General features: G+C 26.7%; 4 protein-coding genes across 4 annotated transcripts; 2 read left to right on the top strand and 2 right to left on the bottom strand.

Annotated features, from left to right (window-relative positions):
* Positions 1-7,243: 7,243 nt before the first annotated feature.
* On the bottom strand, positions 7,244-10,025 carry LOC100169168 (ubiquitin carboxyl-terminal hydrolase calypso). The gene is made up of 3 exons (XM_001944194.5): positions 9,025-10,025; positions 7,969-8,242; positions 7,244-7,909 (listed from the first exon to the last, which is right to left on the bottom strand). The coding sequence occupies exons 1-3, from the start codon at positions 9,940-9,942 to the stop codon at positions 7,584-7,586; spliced, it is 1,518 nt and encodes a 505-aa protein (XP_001944229.1). The 5' UTR covers positions 9,943-10,025; the 3' UTR covers positions 7,244-7,583.
* A 118-nt stretch (positions 10,026-10,143) lies between these two features.
* LOC100167120 (nuclear envelope integral membrane protein 1) lies at positions 10,144-16,047 on the top strand. Its single transcript, XM_001944257.5, has 8 exons — positions 10,144-10,449; positions 13,843-13,976; positions 14,048-14,267; positions 14,362-14,528; positions 14,599-14,814; positions 15,241-15,350; positions 15,417-15,581; positions 15,642-16,047. The coding sequence occupies exons 1-8, from the start codon at positions 10,320-10,322 to the stop codon at positions 15,802-15,804; spliced, it is 1,305 nt and encodes a 434-aa protein (XP_001944292.2). The 5' UTR covers positions 10,144-10,319; the 3' UTR covers positions 15,805-16,047.
* A 53-nt stretch (positions 16,048-16,100) lies between these two features.
* On the top strand, positions 16,101-16,833 carry LOC103309947 (aldose 1-epimerase-like). Its single transcript, XM_029486236.1, has 3 exons — positions 16,101-16,172; positions 16,246-16,435; positions 16,493-16,833. Exons 1-3 carry the CDS (start codon positions 16,101-16,103, stop codon positions 16,831-16,833), a joined length of 603 nt encoding a protein of 200 aa, XP_029342096.1.
* Positions 16,834-18,198: 1,365 nt separating this feature from the next.
* On the bottom strand, positions 18,199-21,487 carry LOC100163005 (protein RFT1 homolog). The gene is made up of 10 exons (XM_001944364.5): positions 21,016-21,487; positions 20,828-20,949; positions 20,544-20,746; positions 20,295-20,484; positions 19,854-20,081; positions 19,505-19,777; positions 19,191-19,447; positions 18,991-19,119; positions 18,808-18,928; positions 18,199-18,575 (listed from the first exon to the last, which is right to left on the bottom strand). Exons 2-10 carry the CDS (start codon positions 20,885-20,887, stop codon positions 18,435-18,437), a joined length of 1,602 nt encoding a protein of 533 aa, XP_001944399.2. The 5' UTR covers positions 20,888-20,949; positions 21,016-21,487; the 3' UTR covers positions 18,199-18,434.
* Positions 21,488-22,364: the final 877 nt, after the last annotated feature.

A 22,364-nucleotide genomic window follows, 5' to 3' on the forward strand; every position in this document is an offset into this window, starting at 1 on the left:
TTTGATTAAATACCTAGCAATTATTTTCCCGTTTTTTTCTTATACAGCTATAATTTATAGAGACTCGGGTAAACACGTTGACCCTGTTTATTTTGTACAATTATATTAAACAATTGTAATTGAGTAGGTAACGATCCTTTTCAATATATCTAATATTTGAGTGCAAAAATATTGATATCAATATAGCTGCTAAATAAAAGAATACATCGAATGCCCATTAAATTGTGTTGCGTTGTTTGTTATTTGTTACCTGTTATAGGTTAGGTATAGGTAGGTACATCGTACGTCATAAAAAATCAAAGTGTCTCAGTTGTTAAATCTCAAAAGTTTAAGTAATATTTAAATCATCCCAAAACAATTATTAGTATACATAAAAACGTTAAAGAATAATAAATGGGTAAGTACCTACAACTCCGGTAACCGTAATACTAATACTTAAACAAAAAAATAGTACAGCCATTCTCTGCTGACTGCAATGTAATTATAATACATTCTAATATACACTCTAACTTGATAAATCAATTTAAAAAAAAATGTATATTAGTATTTGAGATGTAAATAAATTTAAATTAATAATGCCATTACGTTGCACCTATTAAAACAAAAAGTGAATATAATATTATAACAAAATATAACTTTTAACGATGACAAATATTAATAGCAGTAGGTTATTTAATACCTACGCATGGGCTGTTAACAGAAAAATAATCTAATCGTAGTTCATCCATTAAAAATGTGATTTTGAAAAAAATATATTCTAAAATATATTTTTCTTTTTTAAAGTATACGTAGGCCGATTGTTCCGTTTACATTTTATTCTAATATATATACGTCCAGTAGGTATTGTTTATTATTTTTGGTGGCGCATTATTATTCCTCCTAAGCTCTCATTGTTTTGATCCCAAATAAAGGTTTGTCAATTATTTTTAAATATAAATATACCTTTCACAAAATGTACCTATACATATAATGGATATTTAAAACCATGTTTATATAACCATATAAATATTTAAAAACTAGAAAACAATTAAAAATAATATTAATTATTTTTCAAGTTAATTCTATATTAAACTTTGTTTCATTGACAAAAATCAAAAATTAATTTATTCACGCCCATTTAATAAGGCCAATCCAATCGCAACCGGCTTTCATTATAATATTACGTTTGTTTATTTGGCGAGGCTAAAGATGTATTTCAAATGTTCAGATTAAACTAGATATTTAATAGATATTTAATACTTATGATTAATACTTTTTTAAATTCAGACAGGTGTAAACTGCGTAGTTTTAAAATATGGTTACGCAGTTGAACAGTTCTCATATTAATGAGATCATAGAGAGATTGACATAAGTAGGAATATTTAAAAAAAAATACAAACAAGCTAAATGGAAATACTTGATTTGAATATACGTTAATTGTAATTGGTATATACCTACTATTGAAAAATATATATTATAATACATATATGAAATCGAACAATACAGAACGCCGAATATATTCATGCAAAATTATAATTTCCTTTACGTTATATTTTATATGTATTAATAAGGTGTTTTTTTAATTTATAATAATATGCATGTAATTATATACAATTTGATTAAAATCATATAGGTTCCTGCAAAATACACAAAATACCATGGTATTTGCAAATATTCAAGTCATATTATAATTAAAAACTTGAATTTATCCAAGGCACTTTAGATCTACGCGTATTTAATAATTCTCCTAAATATAATATATTTGTAGATAGAAGATTTTTAAAGGTTTGGTATAGGCATGTTTTAATTAAAACATCAGGTATATTGTTCACAAATATTTTTAATTAAATTTATTTTTCTTATTGGTTATTGAATATCTACTATAACTACCTTCTAATTAACTATATATAATTAACGTTATAAAAATAATAATTTCATATAAATTTCCGAATTTTTTTAGTAAGTACCCTAGACGAATGATTTCATAAAATAAATTAGGTTTATACCTATTTCTCGGAAATTCGAAACCTACTACAGTACATACTACCAAATATACTCGAATAAATAATTTATTTATATTCAAATTTGTATAATTTAAATATAATATATACCCAAAACATAGACTTTATAACATAGGTAATTTGTTAGTAGGTAATATATAAACGATTTAAAACTTACAAGTTAAATAATTAGAAAATAAAATTGTTAATAATTTTCAAAATATTATTGATACTTAGTACTTACAACCATTGAATACTGTTTATCTGCATGATTAACATTGGCAGCACGATGAATATGGATACCCGTTTCCACATTACGAGTTCAGTTAGTTTTTTTCAAGCACAGTCTTTTTAAGAATAAAATAATTTTTTGACACATAAACCAAAATTCTGAAAATCATATCTCTTCAAACACCTCGGAACTTAACACTTTTTTGAATTAAAAATAGTTTAGTCGATTCATCCTTATAAGGTATAATTGTTCATAATAAGTCACAATCTTTCAGGACGAATTCAAAATTTAATTAAAGTTATGTTAAAAATAACGAATATAGGTATTAAAAAAACATTAATTTGTTTATTATTAAAAATAATTTATTGAAAAAAAACAATTTAACACTTATGCTATTTAAAATTGCATTCTATAATAAATTATGACAAATATATTATTATATACTTATTACTTGGTGAATATAAAACGTAATTTCTTAAATTGCAAACTATGTGTAATAAAATAATTATTCTTTTACGAAATAAAGAATTAACGATATTCGGAAGACCTTCCACAAGGATACAGACTAACAGGTATCTTGTTACACGCACAACTGACTTGACACTAGATGGTAAATTACTCTCTTATAGACTAGTTTTTCTTACTTTTGTTTAACGGCCCAAATTATTTCATTTGGGGGTAATGTGTGTTTGTGAGTGCGTGTGTGTGCGCGCGTTTGTGTGTGTGCGTCTTTATATACATAAGGTGTATTTGTAGATTAAATAAAGATGTATGCAAAATAAAATAAAATCACAGGTAGCGATAAAGAAAAGAATCCGTGGTTCATTAAGTATAAATAATAACATGCCAACACCAGAAAAAGAAAATACACGTAATCAGAATAGTGATGTGGGCTTTGAAGTAAAATTTAAAGACAACAATCAATCAAGGAACTTTTAAAATGTTAATGATTAACATGATTAATACTAAATTACACACAAACAATAAAAAATAAATAAATAAATAAATAAATAAATACAATAATACAACTTATTATGTACATTCCTGCGGTGGAAATAATGATACGGCTACAATATAATATTGTATATATCTAATATTATTAAAAAAAAGTTTGTAATATATATTAGGTAGGTACTAAATATATTATAATACCTGCTAACTATGAATTTTATAATTTCTACAGTATCAGGGTATACATTTAATTTAGTTCTTTTTCGAAATTAAATAAATACATAACGAAAAATGTTTGTGATTAGTCTTGCATTTAAATACTAATTCAAAACAAATTAACTTAATATAAAAGACTAACTAATCTTATTTTGGGATATAAAAATTACTAATTAGGTTAGTACGTACTTGCAGTAATAAATGTTTAATAATTGTATATATACCTATATATTTATATATAATATATGTATAAAGTGATTTTTTTTTAACATAAACTATAATATGATACAGATATCAATAAATATATTATATAAATTCGGTTTACTTCTTTATTTAAGGGAGAGACTTAAACTGTGTGCAGTACAAGCGCAAAAAAAATACGAAATGTTGGATGTGCAGTGGCATACAGACTGTATTAAAAATTCGATATTATTTTTTCATATAGTATTTTTAATTCATACATTTTGATTTAATTGTAAAAAAATGATTTTGAATGGACCGCGAATTCAACTATGTAAAAAGATAGTAATTCATTAGCTTAATTATTAATTTCTAGATTTTATGCACAAAACAAATGTTGGGAATTGCTTTTTCATATTTTAATAATTTTAATGATCATAAATCATCGGTTAATTTATAAAATAAAAAAAATGTATAAAATATTTTAAAATATGAATGGTGCGTTCTTATTCTGAATAGAGTATAACTCCACGATTTTTTTATTTTATGCCGGGTCCATAATAATAACCAAAAACAAAACAAAAACTCAACTTTAAAATAAATAAAGAGTAAACTGTGAATTTTCTGCATGTATCCATCCTAACGTCAATTAGGTATTTTATGTGTAATGTGTATAGTACTAATTGGGATTTTAATTCTGTTTAGGTTTTAAGTATAGTTTCGTATATGATTATAATAAAATGTAAAAAAATATAAAAATATCTACCTAGTTAGCTATCAAGAAGTTAGCAAAAAAAGAAGATCTACACTTTTATATGTTAATAATTAGTGCGCTGATGTTGTAGTAGTAAAAACTAGTACACAACATTTATTGCAGTATTATTGCACTAAAAAATAACGAAAATTGTACTTCAAAATTTAAAATTGCAGTAATATTAACAAGAATGTTTCGTAATAAATGTTTTTAATTTATAATTCTGTTATTAATTTATGAGATATATTATTTCACCTTTCTTTTTTCTTAAACAATATTTATACTCAACAAAGAAAATAAATATCAATCAAAACTACTACCAAACTCAAACATAATTTATTTGGACTAAAATTATTTGTTTTAAATGTTCATATTCAAACGTTTTTCAATTTGGAGCCAATAAGTAGAAACCAAAGTAAAATTACGTGAACAAAATTGAAAAATTGTTTAAATTGTTTTATAAATGAGAAAATTCAACAAAATCGAAAAAATTGAACTTATATTGTTTAGGTTTTAATTCATACTTAAGTGAAACCAGCGGCGGACAAATGATTTATCAAGGTGGAGGGATATGCCTGATATTTTAACATGCACTATTTGATTATTAAAAATATAATTGATGGTTATCAGCTCTTAAATAACGAAAAAAAGGTCATGGGGGATATATCCCCCTCCCCCCCATCATCACCCCCAACCGTTTGAATGTCACTGCGTGAAACAGATTTAAAACTTGCTTAGCAATAAATTGTAACAGTAGAAAAAAAGTTGCAAATGCAACAACATCTGAGATCTATTTATAATATACAGGTGATCCATTTTAAAGGACATGCCACTGACAATTTAACACACTTTCTCTACAAAGGAAAATATATAAAAATGTATTTATTTAGGTTTGGAATTTCCATAGATTTTAGGCTTTAATTTTGTTTAATCAAATGCTATTAACTTAAAATAATAGAGCCCTAGGATTTAAAAACATATAAATATCAGTTTTGTACAATATTTTAATTGTAAAAGCATAAAGCAAATAGTTTAGGTGAAGTATCTTTTAAAAAATAAATATTTTATTAGAATATAAGTTCTGTGTCCATGCTTAAAATTGTATTATTTTAATTTTTATGAAATTAAAATGTTTTAAAAAAATGAACGAGAAATATTTTAGTGATACTTATTAAATGGTATAATTTGAATAAAAATATTTTCTATGTAAATTGTATTTTAAAATGTTTTTATAATTAAAGAAAAAACATTGAAGACATAATTTATTTTTAAAACTTCAGGATCTTTTACTGTCATTGTGTGACATTAAATTCTTTAATAATTACTTCATGCAGATCTCTTAAATATTCATAATGTGCAGAAGGCAGAACTATGAAAAAAATATGGAAGAAACGTTCACATGTTTATTTTAATCAGCTGCACAAACTGCATATTTTACAGAACTCCGTTAATGAGGTATTTTTATGATGTTCCTAATAAATAACAATAAATATTATTAAACAACTGTCCGGATTAATGAGGTTTTACGATAATTTCTATTTTTTGTGATTTAAATATATTCTGAAATAAAGGGTCTTGACAAATTAATCAGTTTGAATTTAAAGGTAAATAAATTGAGCATTTTTATCTATCTGCTCTTAAAAAACAAGTTATGATTTTTTTTTAGTTTTAGTTGGTTTATGCTTTTTACATTACTATTATTAATTTTATAAACATTTTAATTTAATATCGATTTGAATGTATTTATGTTAACAAGTATTTATTTGAGTGCATATATAAAATTATAGAATAATGCAAAGCAAAGTAGAAAAAGTAACTGTATAGTTCCTTGTTCTATCACTATAATACTACAAGTTAAAATTATTTCAAAAAGTGCAACTATAACAATACATATTATATTTTATAAACATAAATATATACGTATATATTAATATTATTCTAAATTAATATAAAAATAACGTAAGAGGTAATAATCAATATATAATTATAATTGAATAAAGTGGATATTCATATTCAATTAGTTGGTCACTAATTTAGAAAGGTCATGTAATAAAGGCAGGCAAGACATTATATTGAATGTAATAGATTATCACTGATAACAATTATTATAGCATTTATAAAACAGTTCTGAAAAGAGATCTTTTAAATAGATTTTGTACAATTTGAGTAGGTACTCATGTTGTTTTAAATTATATAATTTAGGCAAAGATTTACATTTAAACTGAATTTTCATATTTTCATATTTTTTAATTTATTTTATTTAAAATAATATGGTTGGATTAATACTGTAAATAAATAATAATATCTTTTTAATTAATTGTTTGTTATCTATTGACAATTTCACAACTTTTTAATGAGAAATAAATGTACAAACAATACTTCACAGTTTAAATACATATTTTGAAGCATTCATAAAGTTTTAAAATCAACTTATGACAAATTTAATGAAAAGAAATTTTTTTTCAAATTTCTCCCAAACTAACAGCTATTAATAATTTTAATTTTTTAATTGATAAAGATTTGAATAAACTTATATTATTGTCCTAAAAATGAAACATTTTTCAAAATAAAACAATCTTCTTTATTCCCACTCAGAATTAAAAATATAAAGAAGTAGCTATTAATTGTGAATAAAATAAATATAATTTTATATTTATACAGACTTTCTAAATAAGAATAAATGTTTTTAATAATTTATATTAGTATTTGGGATATTTTTGTAAATGAAACATTTTATTGAAATTAAAACAATTTATTAAAATCTTAGTGTTTCTGTTATTAAGTGAAGAAAGAATTTAAAATACCATAAGTACTATATGAAATTTTAATATTATATCTTTAAACAGCAACAATAAAACATTCATATTATTTGATTTGTGAGATCTTTATTTAACTGTTTGAATTATATTGAATTTAAGAATTCATTGATAATTGTATCACTATTCCCGTAGAAATTTAACAAGAGGAACAGCAAATATTAGTTATAAGTAAGCTTCTCATCTCAAATTCTTTCAGGTAAAGTATACATTATTTATGAGTTATGACTAATGTAAAATAAGTTAGTATGTTTTAATTTAATGACAAAGCCATTAAACATATTATAAATTGCTTATTATATTTAAAAACTATAGATTGATAACAATGTTAATAGCAGTGATGTATTATAACAACTATAAATGGAGAAAGACCTACAATAGGCATAAAGATTTACTTCCACCAACAATACACGAAGCACTCAAGTGAAATATTCTCGAGTAATAATAATGACCTGTCATGATTTACGTCCTTTTTTAGTAGTTTTCTTGCGTTTTGTCCTGAGCCTTGTTGTAGTTGACGCTGTATTACTTTTTGAATTTGGTTTATTGGATTTTGATTTCACCTGTGTTTGATTTGTAGATTGAGATTGTACAGAAAGTGAAAGCTGTGCACTTGTATTTTTTTTTTGTGCGCCCAAGTGTTGTTGAACTAAATCAGGTAATATACCTTTTTGGGCTAACATAGTTAAAAACGTGCATATAAACTGATCATAATTGTGTGTACGTCGACAATCATCAATTTTATATTTATTACGTTTTTCATTCTCCTCTCGTAAGATACCTAAAATATTAAATAAATATATAACTTGGTGAATATTTTATTATTTTAAATTAAATTACCTTCACTCATGTTTATTTCAAGTTCTAAATTTTTGACTAGAGCCAATAAGTCTTTAGGAGAAAATGTATGATTGGATTTTATATTATTTTCCAATTTTTGATCATTATTATCTTCTTTATCTGAAGAATGACTTGAAGGTGTTTCCCATCCTTTAGGCATAGCTCCTGCTTCTAGACATACACTTTTTATGTCTTTTGGATTTCCGTCACCTTCTGACCCACTACTTGATGATTGTACACGGATTACTACAATATTATCTGATTCTGGACAGGTCTGAAAAATGATAAAAATCTAATATTAGATGAAGAAACAAAAATATTTATATAAACTAACTTTCAATATAATTTTAATATTATTATATATTTTATATAAAAATAAAGCTGACTTGACAAAATATTGAACAATTAATTTTGAAGGCAATTAATGTTTTAGTAGCGTTAAGGCTCTACATATAATGGGTATGGTATGCCATCATTTTGCGATTCATTTATCAATGATAAAATTATAAAATAAAGGGGGGAAAATTCATTTCTTATAACATTATTAGTCGCAAAATGGCAGCGTAGCATACCTGTATCTATAGTGCCCTAGAAGCGTTAGATATCTTTAGAAAATGTAGTGTTTGAGGTAAAATTTGATTGAGATACTGAATTAAAAATTTTTTAATGGCTTTAACTTACCGCATAATAACTTTTATGTTTATAAATGTTTGGTAGGTATTGTGTATCTTTATTTTACTTCTGTTATATAGTTATATCATACGAATATATTATTATGCAAATTTTAGTGATACAAATATACAATACGTTATACTGGCTTTAAACTATAAATTTGTCAGTTTGATTGAATATAACTATTAGATCATTGAATAAAAATAAGTCACCCTGGAGGCTGAATTTAAGATAATAATTATAATGTATCAAACATTTTTATAAAAATTGAATTTACTCCAACATCACATCAACAGATAGATTATTTTGAATGTGTAAACTAAATTATACATACTAAAAAATTAAGTTTCTTTTTTTTTTGAAGATTGAAACAAATCATATTACCTTTTCTTCATTATAGTCTTTTGAAGTGCCAGGAATGGGTGAAATGTCTTTTTTTACACATTTTGGTGATTGATCATTATCATTGATTTTTCTTTTTTTTTCAAAATCATCTACTAGTACAAGTTGTTGTAAAGCTTCTAATACAATTCGTCTATTTGTTTTGAGCATATTTAATTTGTGGGTAATAGCTAATCGTTTGTCTGGAACAACAGCCATCAGATTGAATCGTATATCACTATACTCAGCTGCTGCTCCAAGTCGATCACTTATCACTCTTCTAAACTTTTCAGTCCAATCTTCTTCTTCAGCCCAAGGCCCATGGTCCATGGGATATGGTTTCAATCCGTCCAATTCATATAAATGACCATTAATGGGTACATAACTGACAAAGTGATATGCCTCACCGGTAAACCGTCCAGTTGTTAATCCCGGTGTCTTATCCATACGTGGTCTACTTTTTGGCATAGCATGTGAATTGTGTGCTCGTGCTAATTCAGGAGTGTTTCCAATAGCCCATCCTTTATTTTCTGGATTCATACCCCGAGTATGTTCCTTAAGATGTCCCAATGTCTCACCTAGATGTATATCTGAGCAGTTTAGCAAAACAGACAGCAGGGCATGAGTAGCACAACTATTAGGTATCATTTGCTGTGCAAAAAATATACTGTTAATAGCGTCGTCATCTTTGACAAATATGTCTGTTTGGTCTACAATTTTTCTGCGGCTACGACGCTCCTCAATCCATCGGAACAAAAATATAAAACCATAAACTGGACCGTCCAATGGTTTCTGAAGGTCATAAATCTCTTCTAGCTGAACTCCTTTCACTCCAAAATCTTCTAAAAGCAAAGTAAACAAACCAGGATCGCTTTCTAATTCCAACCATCCTTGGATGAGCCTATGTAAATCCACTGGCATTTTAACGAAGTTAACATAACAAATTAATAAGAATTTGAATTTTGAATTTTACAGAAATTATTATTATCAATTATCATACATCATCTATCATTTATCAAGTACACACATCTTGATAAGGCATTATTTATGCCATGAAATTGTAATATTATAGGTTTGTTTCAAATGTTAAAGTTCGTTATTTAAAAAGAAGTAAAAAGTAAAAAGTAAAATAGTACGATTCACAACATTTGTCATTTTGTCATGATAAAAATATCGCTAAATTCAATAATTAGTAAATTGTTGTTAACTTGTTGTATCTTGTAACAATGTTACTATTTTTATTGGGCTATTTATACTTTGTGACGACTTATAACTTTCGATTCATTTTTATCTGACAAATGACAATTGACAAGAATATTATTAAGTTTTTACCATCTGAACTACCTACAGCATATTTTAAAATGATGACATTCAAGACTGGCTTTTTATTTCTCACATTCGTGTCTGTAATTCACTCACAACCGAACAGTAAGTATATTGATTTATAATTAAATACTTTAGGTACTTCAGCGGAGTATTATATTATAATTGTTGCATATATTTGCATTGCAAATATTTTTAATTTATTTTATCTATATTTTATACTATCACTAGATAACGGCTGTAGCCTATCTTCATGCATATCCAAGGTTAATACTTGAAATAAAACGTTTTTTCTGTGATTTTTAAATTGTGTATTTTATAATCTTTTCTAATAAAATGTAATGAAATACAATACGTACTTAGAAATAATCAATAGTAAACGTTTATAAATGGTTTATGAAAATAATTAAGAATATGCCCAAGAAGTTTCATCTTTATAAATCAGATTATTTATGTATTCTTCCCTTAATTTTTTCAAGCTATTGTGTGTTATTTCAACATTGAACGATTTTGATTTTCCAAAAATGTAATACTATGTCTTTATCTAAGTCTTGAATCAGGCCAGTTTTACAATTAAAATCCTTCTTACCAAAGTCCTTTGATAATCATATCATAAAATCCTGTAAGATATTTGGGGGAGAGAGGCTTAAGGAGGCTGGAGCGTAATCAATTCTAAGAAGTAAAAACTAAGCATTTTATATTTCTGTTTATCTGGGTCTTGTGTATGTGTTGAAAGTAAATGAACATTAGTGTATGTAATTCGTAGTACTGATCACGTTTTATAGGGGCATCATAGTGACCGGGATGTACGTCTGTAATTTTACCTACGCGCATGCACATGTCACCATATATTGCTTTATAAAATGACAAACATTTTTTTTCAAAAAATACTACTTCTGACTTCAATCACTAAGCTCAGTAGGATGTTCCGATTTTAATTTTGAAAGCAGATTTGAATTCTCCTCTAAATTTACTATGCTTTAACTGCCATACATTTTTCATATTCTATATCAATGTATTTAAATTTGAATTATGAATATGATCTATTTTTACTCTATTTTTTAGTAAATTTCTAAGTAAAAAAAATAAAAATCAGAAAAATGAAATTGTCAAAGCATAGATAATTTAGTGACAAATTCAAATTTGCTTTCAAAATTAATATCGGAACATTAAATTGGGCGTAGTGATTGAAGTTGTGAACTATGTTTTTGACCAAAAATGAATCACGCTCCAGCCCCCTTAAATATTTGTTAGCAAACAAATGCCTCGATGGCATAGTGTACACATGTTGTAAGTGACATTTTTGTAATTGTTCAGGAGAACGATAATTGTGATTTTATTTCACGCAGATTACATGCACTACAACTAACGCGTCGACCTCTAGCAGGGTTAATATTTACTATACACTTACAACATTTGTACACAATATGTAGAAAGTTTTTAACAAGACAACCATGCAAAAAACTCATTTTTCAGAATTTTGCACTTACAACATGTGTACACTATGCCATCGGCCTTGTCCCTTCATCCTAATTTGTTTTACCGTTACATTTTTTACTTTGTATTATGTTAACAAAATCGACCAAACTGAACAAAATAAAATATTAAATATTTTACGCAACTAGAACATGACATTTTTTTAACTATCGTCCACCTTCAATTATGATGTAGTTCAAATTGTTATTTTGAACTGTGCATGTACCGGAATCTCAAAAGTTCGATGAGCAATTTTTCCATACTAAAATTTTAGAACCATACAATACTGCTGTCATAAGCAAAAACGCCATAAGTCCCAAAAAAAAATAGAATTGAGATAAAAACAAAGAAATTATTGTAAAATTTAACTAGTGTAGATGAATATGCTTGTATGTCTAAAATATTACTCCAAAAGTATAATATAAGCAATAGTCAAATAACTAAAACGCCGTGAATTGTAGAAAAATTTGTGGTGGTTACTAGGTAACAATGCCGCAAAAACACTATAGTAAGCACTAACATCGTAAGTATTGTTGAAGATACGGCATTTTATCTTAGTACATAGTACAAATTATAATTGATGACATTTTGGATTACTAACATGGGTCGGCTTACACGTATCGCAAAGCAATTCGACTATCGGAACAATTTATTTATAATAAACTTATTTGATATTTCATTTATTTTCTACGGTGTAGTTTAGTTTACATTGTATCGTTGCCACATTCAAATGCAATAGTTTTTAAATTTTTAATAAATAATTTTATCATATCAGAAATTGTTACTTACGAGTTACGGCATTCTTGCTTTTGAATTAAGTATTAAAAGTTTATACCAATACTAAAGTACAATGTGAAAGGTAAAATATCTTGTTAAAAATAAATAAAATAATGTTTATTATTGTTTCATTGCATCCGTTGGGTAAAATTACATAGGAAAACATGTCATATTTAAAAAATTAGAATGTACAAGGTGTTATGATTTATGAAAAAACTAAACACAAAAACTCGTTTTTCTCAAAATTGTTCTCCAGTGACCTACAGCTTATTACAGCAGTATAGGTACTTCTAAAGTCCAGTTCAATTGAAAATTTGAACCATTCATTTAAAATTCAATGAAATCTAAAAGAAATTTCCTTTCACCATAATATAGTTCTCTGTCTATGTTTTAAGCTTCACAATTAATTGCTCGGACAATTTTTTTTACAGACCTTTAATTTTGCTATTTTCATTACTTTTAAATACAGAAGTTGACAAATGCTAAAATTTCAAGTATATGCCTTTAGTTATGGAGTTACGACAAAATAATTAAAATTAATTTCATGATTTGAAAATTACCATTTTTAGTCATATTTTAATGCAGTAGTTTAATTATTTTAATTAAAATATTTGGTGGGGTCTGAGCCTCAGTCTAGTAAGCTTCTAATCTCAACTTATGCTGCTCATTCATAGACTTTTGAGTGAAGAAACTGTACATTTCATAGATATATACAACAACTAGATAGCCGTATTTATACTACAGTTGTGACCAATGTTGAAATCGGCCGCCATTTATAAAGCAGGCAATGTTTACATTTATTTATATACATATATACTATGATAATATTATTTTGTAAACATTGCCTGCTTTGTAAATGGCAGCCAACTTCAATGACAAGAAGGAGATGGCTATCTAGTTAATGGTAAATTTACCATAAATCTATGGTAAATTTATTGGTATATTTAGGTATTCAATTATGTGGTTAACATGTGTTTTATGTGATCATTATACTTAGGTAGATGATTATATATTTTTTTATTAGAAAAATTATGATAAAAACAATACTATTAATACTAAATTTTCAAAAGTTGTTTTTTATATTGTACATTTTGTCTACCACTTAAATATTACTAAAATAAAACAAACTTTAATTTATGTACTTAGAAATTTAAAACTTAACTCAATTGATGATGATAAATATTAAATATAAGTCTATGCTAATTTGTTACATTTGAACCAATTATTTAAACAATATTAATCCAGGTTTAGTATATCCAGTCAATGCAGAAGATACAAAAAATTGTTGTTCTTTGTTTGAAAGAAAATACTCATTACCACCAATTTATTGCTATGCAGGGAATGATAAAAGTGTACTTAATGTTTTTCAAACAATTACAGTAAGCACAATATAATAAATTATTTATTTAAAAATGATTAATGGTTATTAATTATATTATTTATTGTATAGGTGGATTTAATAATTGAAAAAACAGATGACTTCATTGTGTATCAAGCAGCCGATCAGTATTTAATCGAAGAACAAATGCTGTCTGATGAGGCTATATTATCTTTGAACAAAATAATATCCTATGTTTGGAAACGAAAAGATTTCAAATTGGATCCGTTTCAACCATCTTGTTTTAGTATCAAAACAAATGCAGACTTTAAAATAATAATTCACTCTATTGGTATAAAGCATTATATTTATATGCATTAATTACCTATTAGTAGTATAATATGTTCGCAAACATTAACCATAAATATAAATTTATATTTTTACAGCTTTAGATATTAAAAGACTAGCAATGTTTATAGTTGGTATTTGTCTATTTGGGTATTCAGCTCGATTAAGCCATAATTCATTGTTTTACTACTTATGTGGAATTACAGTTGGTGTAACTGCGTCATTTGTGATTATTATATTACTCATCGGTCGTTTAATTCCTAAGGTATGCATATTTTATAATTTCTTTAATATACATTATATACATATAACATAGTGTTAATACTTTTTTTTAGAAAAGAATGATGGTTGGATATTTAGGAGCAAGTTGTATGTTAAGTCTCTATGCTATTCAGATGTTGATGGAGAATCTCAATATGATATTGCTGTTATATTATAAGTATATAATGGGGTATATTGTTTTCTCTATGTTAGCCAGTTTTGTGGTTTGCTATAGATATGGACCAGTAACAAATCCAAGATCCATTGACCTCATAAGATGGACATTACAGGTAATTATTGTATATATTATTAATATTATAAATTAAAATATAAAGTATTTGTAGTTAAATAATTAAACAAAACATACAACTTACTATACAAATATTCATATTTAATATTCTGAATTGAGCAACAAAAGTATTTAATTTTACAATGATAATATGTTTTTTTAAATATTATTTTTTAAGAACACATTTTATACTAAAAAAAAGTGCTTCAATCTTAATACCTATTTCAAAATAGGTTCTGGTAGTAAATCAAAATGGTGCTTAAATCTCCTTTATTTTTCTTAAAAAGGACAAATAAAAAATAAAAAAATAGTGATATTTATCCATCACCTATTTTTTTTTTTTTTTTATCATCCTGGTATACTATTTTATAAAAATTAAAAATCATCAACATTCATTTATAGTATTATGATTATTTATTTATTTCAGTTAGTTGGTTTGGCTTTGGTTACATCATGTAGTTTTCATTTAGAAGCTATGGTTTTAATGGATATTTTATGTATTATACTCTACTACACAAAGTTTTCACTGCCTTTTAGGTAAGTTAAAAATAATTATTGCTATTAATATAAAAATGTGTTAATAAAATACCTCTTATGTTATAGATTATTACCTAAAAGTAAACCAAAACCACGGTTGTTATCTGAAGATGAGTATATACAACAATCTTTGATTGAAACACCAAAAGCCCTCGAAGAACTACGAAAATACTGTAAAAGTCCAAATTGCGATACATGGAAAGTTGTGGGCAGATTACACGATCCTAAAAAGTAATTACAACTCAATAATTCAATTAACATAAGAATAAAATATTTTCAACAATATTCTAGATTTGCTGAGTTCATGGAAACATCTGCTCATGTTAGTACAGAATCAGTCAATGAACATGAAAAAGAATTAGAAGACTGTGATACAGAGTACAACGAAGAATCAGAAGACGATAGTTTGTCCGACGATGTACAAAAGATAGACTACACGAGTGACAGCGAATAAAATTTGATAACTTACCTAATGTCTTTAATTATAAAATTTTAACTTTAATACTTATGATTTATTTTTATATAAAAATGTAAATAACCTGTGTTGTTATTCTAGTGTTATTATTATTAATTTTTTTTTTATTGGCCTAAAAATTTAAATAGTAAGCAACTGAATAATTAATAATATTTATTTTTATTTTTAAGCTACGAGTTGTTATGCACATAGTAAACTAAATAAAATATTAAACTTTAAATATTAATGTTTTTTGCTTAACAGTAGATGGTTCTAAAAAACGTAGTTCAGAGACTATGTTGTTAAATCCAATTAGTGCTGATGCATTCAATGATATAATTTATGAATCAGAAGAACAGCAAAAAAGTGTTTATGATAGTGATCTCATAATTGTAGACAATTATGGATGCATAAAAGTAACTGTTTATTTCAAACACTTAGTTCAGTATTAAACTTTGTGCTATAAAGGATGATAATGGACAAAACGTCAGAGTGATAAAATATACTTTAAAGAATAAACAAAAAGTTGTAATTGAAATCATTAATTATGGTGCTACCGTTATTTCCTGCTGGGTACCAAATGCACTGGGCGAACTAGAAGATGTTTTACTTGGTTTTGACTCAATTGAAAGTCAGTAGTATTATAATATGTGAAACTTAGTTATCATTATGTCAATATGTTGATCAGACTACAGGTTACAGAAAACACACTCCATTGGTGGTACATTAGGCGGAGTAACAGATTATATTAGTAATGGTCATCTCGAAAACGACAATGGTGAAAAAGGATTTGATAAGGTCATGTGGGACGGGTATCTGGTGGATGATGAACTGGTATTAACATATTCGAGTAAAGATGGTGAAGAAGGCTATCCAGGAACATTTGAAGCTCGGACAACATTTCGTTTGACTTGCAAAAATGAATTAGTTGTAAACTATGTTGGTATGACATCAAAATCAACTCCAGTAAATATGGCCTCAAATATGTTCTTCAATTTAGCTGGACAAGAACAAACACTCCAAGTTTAATATTATTTTATGCCTAGAACTAACATATTATAGAACACCGGAGAGTCTGAACTCATGAATCATTCAATAATGGTCAATACAGAAGAATACGTGGCAATAAAAGAACCAGAGCGAAGACCTGTTGGTTTGATTAAAAATGTAGATCACATATGTTTTGACTTGCGTGTTTCAAGATTATTAAAAAAACTTTTCCTCTTGTTCCTGGTTTTGGATACTTATTAAGTTAAAACATGTGTGATGTATATTTTTAATCAAACCAACAGGTCTTCGCTCTGGTTAGGTTAGGCCATCATACATTCAAATTGTTCAAAGAAGACCGAAAAGCATTTTAGTAGGCAGGTAAAAATAAATCATAATTGTATCGCTCAAAATACTTGTTTGCAGTGTAAAACATTATTTTATTCAGCTTAGTGCATAAACAAAGTGGTCATATGTTGGATATTTACACGAATATGCCTTGTATTTATGTAAATACTGCTCAAGATTTTCCAAATTATGGTAAATCGTTATTCAAAGAAAAAAGTTCTAAAGGCAACCAATATAGAAACACCATTAGCAAAATTTGATAAATATGAAAATGAACAAGAAAGTTTTATCTCTGAAGAATATAAATTTACGAGTGACGCAGAAGCAGTAGAAGAAGAACACAATTTAGATTATGACATCAAATATTCTTCAACCCAGGTAAATCATGTCCAGGAAATCAAGCCCATCAAAAGCAAATTAAATACTATGTATAACAAGCATTCTAGAATTTGCATATGTTCACAACTATTTCCAGATGCTGTTACACATGTAATTTTTTTGATTATTGTTAATTTTTACATAAACAAAATTTATTTTAATATTCGGAAATGTTCTAGAAAAACTTCAAAAGTATTATTCTTAAACCATCAAATATGTATAGCTAGCAAGTCATTTATAAATTTGGAGTTATTGCTTCAACTGATTAACATGATTAAGATGTATGTCAAAAAATAATATAGTTTACCGAATTGAAAATAACTCATAATTTATTACAACTTCAGAAAATTAACAAATCGACAATGACTATAGGAAGTAACCAAGTGTTTATAAATAATACAAATGAATATATGATTATATGTTTCTTTAAACTTGGAAACTACTGAACCAATTGGCTCATTTTACACACATCCTAAAGACTATGGGAGTGTTCGTAGCATCGTTTTTCAACTCCTATAGGTTCCATAGGAACAAGAAAAACAATTTTTTTTTAATTTACCATTGATAACAGAAATAAGATACTTTTATAAAATGTTTTATGTATATGTAAATTAATGTTTGTTTGTCCTATATAGACTCAAAAACATTGATTATCAGCTAACTGTAATTAAAATCAAAAAATAAACATCATATAGTTGAATTTTATTTTTTTATAAATATAAACTATAAAATAGTATTTTAAAACAATGTGAAAGTATCCTCTACTTTAATATATATAATTTGATTAGAAATGCGTACAAACTTTAAAATTGATACAAGCATACTTTTGAGTTTACTTACATACTTTTAGTTTAAAAAATTAAAATTATGATTTTAATAAGGTTTTAAAAATTTGTAAAAACTATTTGGAAAGTAGTTTAATTGTGCTTTGAGCAATAAACTTTAGTTAAAAACCTAAATGTAGCCATTTCTTCAAACAACCAAACTAATGTTGTTAGTAGAAACAATGTACCTCCTATTATAACATGTGTAAGTTTTTTTTCTTCATAATATTTTGCCTGAAAAAAAGTAATAACAAAATATAATCTCAGTATATACTATATACAAATATTAAAAAAATTTTAATTCAGTATTGTTTATTTAAGTACACTAAGATCTTCACACAAAAAGTTTTTACTAAAGATGATATTAAAGATATTTCTTTCCTTTCATAAGTAAGAAAAATATATACCTGTTCCTATAAAAAATTTATATTTTTGTTCGGTACTTAATGAATAAAATTATACTCACCTCAGAATACATTGTAATAACAGTTGACAACATTAAACAACAAATGAATGATTTTTTTGGCTTTAATCCATTGAGTGGATTGTAATTTGTACCTTTGTATTGAGATAGAATGTATCGACCGCTAGAAAAGTTATACATAATTAATACTAAACATTGTTGTGTAACCATAAAATATGTTTTTACCATTGAATGATTCTAAAAGTAAAATTGCAACAATTTGCGAAAATAAAACCAATTCCACCAAAAAGTGTAGAAAATAACAGAGAAATAAATAAAAATATCACAGATAATATAACCATTTCCACATTGTATCTAAAATGAAAAACAAAAATATTATACAAATTATGTATGTTTTAGACTAACAAAACAATTTGCAAACAAACTTGTTTAATTCAGAAACATTCATGGTAGCTGACGCATAACATTCAGTGATACCATTAACTGCTAAAAATAGAATGGCCAGACAATGCATTTGTAACAGCACTGGTCCGATTCCAGTAGCCAATGTTATTCCTCCATAGAAAAATAATGCTAGTTTAGCATACGCTTGTCCAAAAGATAGTGCAATTAAACCAATAGAGCTATTAACACGCAACAGGCATTCCAGAACGCTAGCTGCTTCTTTTATGCGGTTAGGATCCTAAGAAATTGTGATTATGACGTTTGCATACCATAAGTCATTCATCATACTGTGTACCTGTTTGATTTGTGTTTGGATTGGCACTTCTCTTTGAACAAGTTGACTAAAATAGAAGTATGCAGCGGTTTCTACAGGTTTGAACAAAAACCTAGCAGCTAATGATCCCAAATTGTTGACAACATCGTATACACCTTGTTGATCAAATTTTAATGTGTTAAAAAATGTCATCACATAACGTTCACCATCAGTCAATAGTTGTTTCATAAATCCTTGTTTCAAGAAACTCCACAACAACTTAAGCAGGGAAAAATCCATACATTCCGACAATTTCTAAAATCAATTTTTAATTTACTATCAAATGTTGAAATATTGATTCAGACAATTAGTTAAATGTATACAAACTTACTCTTCCAGTAAAATTTGGAAAAAATTCCCACATAGTTTTGAATGGAAAATCTTTTTTGTCTTTTTTTGTATAATACCAAAAGTATATGTAAAATGACATTGTGTATGCTATGACTGATGCAAGTTGTGCAAATGAAAACGCTAGAACAGCATTCCGACCATTCCAATACAACACCATTGTAGTGTAAACAATTGTGCGAACAGCAATGTTTATTATTTCTAATACAACCTAAAATCTGTTCAGTATTATTTACAAATAAAAAAATAAAAGAATCCATTGTTTGCAGTATAGCTCAAAAGGACCTTTTTTTATTCTGTATAATATGTAATATACCTCTTACCATTGATTATACAATACAATATATATAATATAGATAATATATATAATCAATGCTATTACAATATACCCACATAATATACACAAAAAATATTTTTTAATTACCTGCAACTTGACAAATAAGAATGCTTGCGCTACAATATATAACTGTTCGCAGCATAGTTCGATGATACAGCTTATAAGAATTGACCATACACCAAATTCATAGTATGTAGTAACAGTAATATCAGGTTGGCTTAGCAACTGAAGCCAAATATAACCGCATATTCCACAAATAGCGGCACATAATGGTACACTAAAAAGAATAAAATATATATATATTATTCAAATTTTTAGAGCCGGGTAACGCCATACGAGAACCAAATGAGATTGATGACCTTGAGCCAATTGTGATGCAAGGTATCCGTTAAACAAGCACGACGAAATGCTTCTCTGCTCAAAAACAAAATTGTTGACTCGAGTAATAATAAACGGACATTTGTAACTCCCAATTCATTTTGAGAGACATGTCGCAAAACAAAAGCATTTATAACAAATGTCAAGCATCGAAATGCAACCTTAAATTATTAAAAAATAATCAACATAACGGTGAATAGTATTTTGAGTATAAAAATAATGGACATAACATGTTAACTAACTTGCAAGAGTATGTTGAGCGATGCGTTTTCAACGCTACTTTTCAAGAAATTTTTCTTCATTATAGTTTATTAGTTACCAAAATGTTGCATGTTCACATAATTTATCTTTCGTAAATAGGTACCTAAATGAATTCCATGAAAATATTTTTTTAAATTTTTAGTGTGACTACAAAAAATAAAAGAATTACCCAGTATAACATCATTATAGTTATTTATTATTTAGACAACGAATACCGCCAACTGAGCAATGGTATTTTAAATAGAACATATTAACAATTCACCCCACTTGACAAAATTCAGCATTATGTAGGTAAATTATTTGGAATTCATTTATCAGTAATTCAATTTTAAATTTAATAGGTTTATATTTTATACTATATACGTGTCTACGTTGTATTTTATTAGATAATCGACATCACTTTTTAAACTTAAGTTTGTCTGTGAAGTACTTGAGGTACAGTTTGTCTGAGGTGTGAACTTTGTAATATTTTATCTACGCTCACTGCATGCTGTGAAAGTGTGAGATGTGAATAATCATGAATAAAAATTGAAGATACTTCCGAGGTCCGACGTAGACGGTAGAAACACAGAACAACTGTCGAGGTTCAGATTCCGAATCCAAAATCCAGTTCCCCGACCCCCGTAGATTTGGCACTTATCACTTATCAGCTTAAAGTAATAACTGATAACTTACTGATAAGGTGGTAACTGGTAAACGCAATGCTTATACATATTTAGTTGCCTATGTATTTCTTAAAAGGAGTTAATAATCATGTTTTTTCATGACTTAAAATTCAAGGCGGATAAATAATTAGGAATTTGTCTATTACACTTGGTAAAAATATGTGTGATTAATATAAATATTCCACTCCCCAATAGGCAATATGCCAAAATTATAATTTCTATTTTTTAAATGTATTACTACTACTTACTAGCTAAAATAATTTTGAAATCTGAATGTTTTAATATATTATTGTGTACACCATGATGATTGATAGAGTGTGCGGATTCGTTCGTCACACACTCGTGGGTCGATGGATGGGTCCAGTGGCCTAGGCAAGGGTGACGTGGGGGTCAGATTCCCCCCTCATTGGATTTTTATTACCTTAGTAAAAAGTTTTGAGAGTCGGGCATTTTTAAAAATTCCCCTACCATTTAGCTATGTCGTTTATTTTTTTTTTTGATCCCCCTTTCAGAAATCATGTCTACGCCACTGGATAGGTCAGCCCAGTGCTTTTACAGGTTTACGTAAAATATACTATGTGGTGTTCATAGTTTCATACAACAAGTAACAACAACTTTAGTCATTAATTTATTATACGTCATAATGTTATTATTTTAGATTCTGAGCGTATCAATGAATGTACTATTGATTGTACAATGAATAGTGTGCGTGTGTGTGTATTTTAAGTTTTTTTATTGTGAATGTCATCGCCATTTGGGGCAGAAAAAATTTCACCATACCAGTTAATTTTTACTTTCACGTAACCGAAAACCTCAATAAATACGTAAGTATTATTATTTTTATTGAGATTTG

The sequence above is a fragment of the Acyrthosiphon pisum genome, chromosome A1, assembly GCF_005508785.2.
Source record: "Acyrthosiphon pisum isolate AL4f chromosome A1, pea_aphid_22Mar2018_4r6ur, whole genome shotgun sequence".
Taxonomy (NCBI): domain Eukaryota; kingdom Metazoa; phylum Arthropoda; class Insecta; order Hemiptera; family Aphididae; genus Acyrthosiphon; species Acyrthosiphon pisum.

Bases quoted from the DNA above. Each gene is read 5' to 3' on its own strand.
- LOC100163005 (XM_001944364.5), bottom strand. From the start codon at position 20,887: ATGAAGAAAAATTTCTTGAAAAGTAGCGTTGAAAACGCATCGCTCAAC. The intron at 19,778-19,853 runs GTAAGTTTGTAT...AATTGATTTTAG, and splicing joins TTCCAAATTTTACTGGAAGA to AAATTGTCGGAATGTATGGA. The intron at 18,576-18,807 runs GTGAGTATAATT...ACTTTTTTTCAG, and splicing joins TTATTACAATGTATTCTGAG to GCAAAATATTATGAAGAAAA.
- LOC103309947 (XM_029486236.1), top strand. From the start codon at position 16,101: ATGTTGTTAAATCCAATTAGTGCTGATGCATTCAATGATATAATTTAT. The intron at 16,173-16,245 runs GTTTATGATAGT...TCAAACACTTAG, and splicing joins CAGAAGAACAGCAAAAAAGT to TTCAGTATTAAACTTTGTGC. The intron at 16,436-16,492 runs GTCAGTAGTATT...TATGTTGATCAG, and splicing joins TGGTTTTGACTCAATTGAAA to ACTACAGGTTACAGAAAACA.
- LOC100167120 (XM_001944257.5), top strand. From the start codon at position 10,320: ATGACAATTGACAAGAATATTATTAAGTTTTTACCATCTGAACTACCT. The intron at 10,450-13,842 runs GTAAGTATATTG...ATATTAATCCAG, and splicing joins AATTCACTCACAACCGAACA to GTTTAGTATATCCAGTCAAT. The intron at 14,268-14,361 runs GTATAAAGCATT...ATATTTTTACAG, and splicing joins AATAATAATTCACTCTATTG to CTTTAGATATTAAAAGACTA.
- LOC100169168 (XM_001944194.5), bottom strand. From the start codon at position 9,942: ATGCCAGTGGATTTACATAGGCTCATCCAAGGATGGTTGGAATTAGAA. The intron at 8,243-9,024 runs GTAATATGATTT...ATCATTTTTCAG, and splicing joins AAGACTATAATGAAGAAAAG to ACCTGTCCAGAATCAGATAA. The intron at 7,910-7,968 runs GTAATTTAATTT...TTAATATTTTAG, and splicing joins TGAAATAAACATGAGTGAAG to GTATCTTACGAGAGGAGAAT.